Source organism: Cricetulus griseus, chromosome 2 (assembly GCF_003668045.3).
Source record: "Cricetulus griseus strain 17A/GY chromosome 2, alternate assembly CriGri-PICRH-1.0, whole genome shotgun sequence".
NCBI lineage: Eukaryota > Metazoa > Chordata > Mammalia > Rodentia > Cricetidae > Cricetulus > Cricetulus griseus.
In genome coordinates this window covers 157,802,591-157,807,933 of record NC_048595.1, presented here as the reverse complement: position 1 = coordinate 157,807,933, position 5,343 = coordinate 157,802,591, and the positions used below count along the sequence as shown (strand labels likewise).

General features: G+C 50.8%; 1 protein-coding gene across 2 annotated transcripts; it reads left to right on the top strand.

Annotated features, from left to right (window-relative positions):
- Positions 1 to 1,464: 1,464 nt before the first annotated feature.
- LOC113833792 (transcription factor SOX-17) lies at positions 1,465 to 3,694 on the top strand. Of its 2 annotated transcripts, none has more exons than XM_035439018.1 (2): positions 1,465 to 1,549; positions 2,734 to 3,694. In XM_035439018.1, exon 2 carries the CDS (start codon positions 2,819 to 2,821, stop codon positions 3,692 to 3,694), a length of 876 nt encoding a protein of 291 aa, XP_035294909.1. In that variant the 5' UTR covers positions 1,465 to 1,549; positions 2,734 to 2,818. The 2 variants fall into 2 exon arrangements, with proteins under 2 accessions (XP_035294909.1, XP_027254730.1); XM_027398929.2 differs by lacking the exon at positions 1,465 to 1,549 and adding an exon at positions 1,944 to 2,250 and having other exon boundaries at positions 2,742 to 3,694.
- Positions 3,695 to 5,343: the final 1,649 nt, after the last annotated feature.

Here is a 5,343-nt window from a genome sequence, read left to right as displayed (position 1 = left end):
TCACTGTTGTTGCTGCACACTACCAGTTGTAAACAGGAGAGAGTCACCATTGCTTTACAACATAACGCATCAAAGAAAAATTGGCTTCCGTATGAGTTCTTTGTAGAAAAAGTAATTCCAGAAACTGCAGGCCAGGAGCTAGCAAAATCTCTGTGATTTTTGGAATCCTTGGTAAGCCAGACTTGATCTCTGAAACAACACACAAGAAAACCTCAACATGTAACTCCTCATAGACACATGCAGGACCACCCGGGCCCATCGGTTAAGTGATACTTTTCAATCAGCCCTTCATAGTAAACACAATTTGTTTTGGAAAGTACTATGTTGAATTCCCCCACTCCACCCACACAGCCCCCAGAGAGCCCAGGCTGGCCTCTAACTCCAAAGGTAATTGAGGGTGATCTTGAACTTCTTGTCTCTCTGCCTCCACTTCTCAAGTGTTCGATTCCGGAATCACAGGCATTAATTAGCTATCACATAGACTTTGTTTTTATTTTTTTATTTTTTTAGTTCTTCTTGCCTGCTAAGTGATGATTTTGTATTATGTCCCTAGTCCTTGAATTTTCCTTCCTCAAACTCATGCAGGAATGACTAAGTTGGTTGTCTTAGAAAACAGCACCAAGATGCAAACAAACACAAATGCAACTCTGAACTTGCACACTTTTGCAGCTTCTGTTCTGAAGGCTGGCTGCTAGCTGTGAGTGACAACCTCCCAGTGCAGGTACTAGCCTCTCTGAGTCTGTTATAATGCTGCCCATTCAAGAGACTGGTTAGGGGTTAAATTAGTTTGCAAAGGTTCTGAAGGTGCTGAGTGGTTTGCTGGGATAAGCACATGTTTAGAAGCCCATAGAAAGTATTTTCAAGTCTGAAATAAATTTAAAGGCACTCGGGTTTTTCAATCCAGTCTTAAGAAATATAGAAATGCTGTAACCATCTGTCAGGGTAACCATCTTAAACGGTATGGGTTTTGCTGCTTAGATGGAGCGACCCTTCTCCTCAACGAATATCTATGTGCTGCTGTCTTTGCACTTTATTTTTTATTTTATCCTTGTGGTGTTTGGGATGGAAGCATGGCCTCTTGTAAGTCTTAGAAATTAAACCAGGTCTTGCCTCTTTTACTGAATACACATGAGCGAGCAGCTTTTGTTATACGTATTTTATGTTTGATACAGAAATTCTCAAGGGTTGACTTGAACTTTTAATTCATTGAGTGGTGAAATATCGATGATGTAAGATTTCACATTAAACTTTGTTTTTAAAAAATACAATTTACCCTCGACATTTTTAATATAATGTAAGCATGATGCGTTCTTGGGAGAACAAGATTCCCCCCCCCCGAAAAACCATATGGAGGTAATTCCCTCCTGTAATAAAGTTTGTTGTTGTTGTCGTTTGAGAATGAACGGATACCTAATATGTTAATGTGAACTACCTTATGGCTAGTGCTTCATCTTCCGGTACAGTGAGCACCCCTAGACAGCTGAATTTCACTAGTCCTATTTCCCGAGTTGTAGAGGACTTGGCGCCAGAGCCCGGCTCCAGCCAGTTTTTCCCCCTGGCAGGTGTAGTCAGAGCACTCCGTCGGGGGAGGGGAAAGGGGCGGGTGTGGGGTTGAACAGGGACTTGGGACTCGGACCACCGGCTGGGCGGGGGCCTAACAACTAGGGTCCGGCCCGCCCCCGTCGCGCCATTGGCCGCATCTATATAGAAAAGGGCCGGCGGCCGGGGGACACCCACAGTGTCACTGGGTAGACCTTGGGCGTGTGCTGTGCGGTGGGTTAGGACTAAGGACTAGCCGGGAGAGCAGCGGGAGGTTTGAGACCTCGCGGACTTAACGCGCCCCTCTGGGCATCCCTAGGCTAGCTCCCCATCCCTGCCTCAGGGTCGGGGGAAGCGGCTTGTTCCGTGGCGGGTAGCGGAGCGCGGGGTCGGTCTGGAGCGCCATGAGCAGCCCGGATGCGGGATACGCCAGTGACGACCAGAGCCAGCCCCGGAGCGCGCTGCCCGCGGTGATGGCCGGGTTGGGCCCCTGCCCTTGGGTCGAGTCTCTGAGCCCCCTCGGGGACGTAAAGGTGAAAGGCGAGGTGGTGGCGAGTAGTGGGACGCCAGCCGGGACCTCCAGTCGAGCCAAGGCTGAGTCTCGCATCCGGCGGCCGATGAACGCTTTTATGGTGTGGGCCAAAGACGAGCGCAAGCGGCTGGCACAGCAGAACCCGGATCTGCACAATGCGGAGCTGAGCAAGATGCTAGGTGAGTCCGAGCGGGGGTACCCTGGCCACCCTTTGCGCCCCAGCGAATCTCTGGGCCACTTCCTAAAGCCAAAGGGTGTTTTATTTATTTTATTTATTTATTTATTTATTTATTTATTTATTTATTTTGGAGTCTCGCGCCCGACAGCACGGGCGTGCTGTAGACTCTGTCCCTCCAGCTCCCTCTCTCGCTGAAGCGACTTTTGGCTTTGGTCTTTTGGGGCCCACGAGTGAGAGTACTAGGGTTTCTCAGCGCTTCAGAGCGGCGACCGGGACACCCCCTGGCACGACTCCCTCCTAGCCCAGGGGACTTTGCTTGTTTTTCGAATTAAGGGGAGATAAAAAAGGGAGGAAGCCTCTTCTAGGAGGCCCGAGATTTTCATCCTAATTCGACCTGGCATCTCGCCGGCTCTCCCAGTTGAAGGTTGGAGAGGGGACTGGACGCGGGGACTCAGTCGGGTAACCCCGCGGGCCTCTCCACCTCCCCTGCAGGCAAGTCCTGGAAGGCGTTGACGTTGGCAGAGAAGCGGCCCTTCGTGGAGGAGGCCGAGCGGCTGCGGGTGCAGCACATGCAGGACCACCCCAACTACAAGTACCGGCCGCGACGGCGCAAGCAGGTGAAGCGCATGAAGCGGGTGGAGGGAGGCTTCCTGCACGCTCTGGCGGAGCCTCAGGCCGCCGCGCTGGGGCCCGAGGGCGGTCGCGTGGCCATGGACGGCCTGGGCCTGCCTTACCCGGAGCCGGGGTTCGCGGCCGGCCCGCCGCTGCTGCCCCCGCACATGGGCGCCCATTACCGCGACTGCCAGGGCCTGGGCGCCCCCGCGCTCGACGGCTACCCTCTGCCCACTCCGGACACATCCCCCCTGGATGGCGTGGAGCAGGACCCGGCCTTCTTCGCTGCCCCGCTGCCGGGAGACTGCCCGGCGGCCAGTGCCTACACTTACGCGCAGGTCTCGGACTACACGGTGCCCGCCGAGCCGCCCGCCGGCCCCATGCGAGTGGGGCCGGAACCCTCGGGTCCTGCGATGCCGGGGATCCTGGCGCCCCCCAGCGCCCTGCACCTGTACTACGGCGCCATGGGCTCCCCCGCCGCAAGCGCCGGGCGCGGTTTCCACGCGCAGCCCCAGCAGCCGCTGCCACCGCAGGCACCCCCGCAGCCACCGCCGCAGCAGCACCCGGCGCACGGCCCGGGGCAGCCTTCGCCCCCTCCCGAGGCTCTGCCCTGCCGGGACGGCACGGACCCCAACCAGCCCACCGAGCTCCTAGGGGAGGTGGACCGCACGGAATTCGAACAGTATCTGCACTTTGTGTATAAGCCTGAGATGGGTCTTCCCTACCAGGGACATGACTGCAGTGTGAACCTCTCAGACAGCCACGGAGCCATTTCCTCCGTGGTGTCCGACGCCAGCTCAGCGGTCTACTATTGCAACTACCCTGACATTTGACGGTTGCCGACCCGACCTGCGGGCCAGAAGCAGTGTTACACACTTCCAGGAAGCGCTAAGGAAATCCTTAGCGTCAAGCTGTTTTGTTTTTAAGTTGCCTTGGCATATAATTTATGGTAATTTATTTTGTCTACCACTTGAACAGTTGGGGCTATATGAGATTTTGTCTAAAATGTATTGAGGAATTTGTTCCCCCCACGCCACTGGTCCAGTTTTAACTAGTTTCACCGACTTACTCCATTTCTCAAATGTTTTGATCCAAAGACATTTTGTTCATGTTTTTTTTTCAATCTTAAAAAAATAAAATCTGGAATCTTTAAAATCAATCTCTATCACATTGGTTTTGTCAGAAATTAATGTAAAGACACACTGAATATTCAATTAAAAGTGTATAGTTAATTGTAAAATTTTCATTTTCTTAAAATGGTACACCTAAACACCTTAAACCGTAAATACACAGTTGGGATGTTCAGATGTGATATAATTGTTCAACTACAAAAAATTTTTCTCACAGGATGAACTTGCCTTGTACACTTCAAATGATACTCGTTTCTAGAAATAACGTTGTAAATGTTTAATTCTGTACACTTTAATAAGAGGTTGTCCAAAAAATTCTGTTTTTTTCTCCCATCATAATCTTGACCTGCCTAAGGGGGCTTTTCAGATATATCTGTTGCTTGTCTTTTCCTTAAAGTGTTGATCCCTCATTCCACGAAATTTGCCTTTAACCCCCATGTTTTTAGAACCACGGGAATTAATCAAAATAAAATTTGTGACTGTTAGTGAACTTTAGTATGTAATTTCAACAGTGAATTTTACTATAGGTAACAAATGTGGATGGTTGCATTCCAACATTTTGCAGGTTGCAAACTCAGGATTCCCCAAGTGGTTTGTGTGTGGTGTGCCTTACACATGTGAAGAAATAAACCAACCCCAGCACATTTCCTTCACACCCCATTGTGAAGAACTAGGCACAAGGCTTCAACCAACAGCCTCTGCAGATCTGTGCTGAGTGCTGCAGTCCAGACTGAGACCATGGGAACTGGTGGCTTGGAGTGGGCATTTCCTGTGCCAGGTGTTTCCTCAGTGTCATTCTGCACAGTTTGTGCCTGAACAAGCCTTCCAGTTGGGCACTATTCTCTCATTTTCCAATTGATAAAAAAAAAAAAAAAAAAAAGGAACCGCTTTTTCTGCCACATTTACAAAGGTTTGGCAAAGTTGATCTCCCCGCCACACTGCATGCTAGGAACTGAAGCTGTGGCTTCTGGAAAGGCAGGTAAAAGCATCCTACCCATCCACCCCAGCCCACTTGGCTCTTTTTTGTTTGTTTTTTTGAGACAGGGTTTCTCTGTGGCTTTGTAGGCTGTCCTGGAAGTAGCTTAGACTAGGCTGGTCTCGAACTCATAGATATCCACCTGCCTCTGCCTCCTGAGTGTTGGGAATAAAGGCGCGCCCCACCGCCACCCAGATCCATCACTAGCTCTTAATGTATTTATAGATTCCCTTTGTGTGGGGGCATAGGTGGGCTCTGGAATTCACATTCCGGTCCACATGTAAAGCATATGGTGGAGAGCTCTCAGCTGACAGAGTTCTCTGGGTTCTCTTGCAAACAGCAACGCACATTTTTTAAGGGGCTCCTGATTACTAGG

Bases quoted from the DNA above. Each gene is read 5' to 3' on its own strand.
- LOC113833792 (XM_027398929.2), top strand. From the start codon at position 1,944: ATGAGCAGCCCGGATGCGGGATACGCCAGTGACGACCAGAGCCAGCCC. The intron at 2,251-2,741 runs GTGAGTCCGAGC...CCTCCCCTGCAG, and splicing joins GGAGCTGAGCAAGATGCTAG to GCAAGTCCTGGAAGGCGTTG.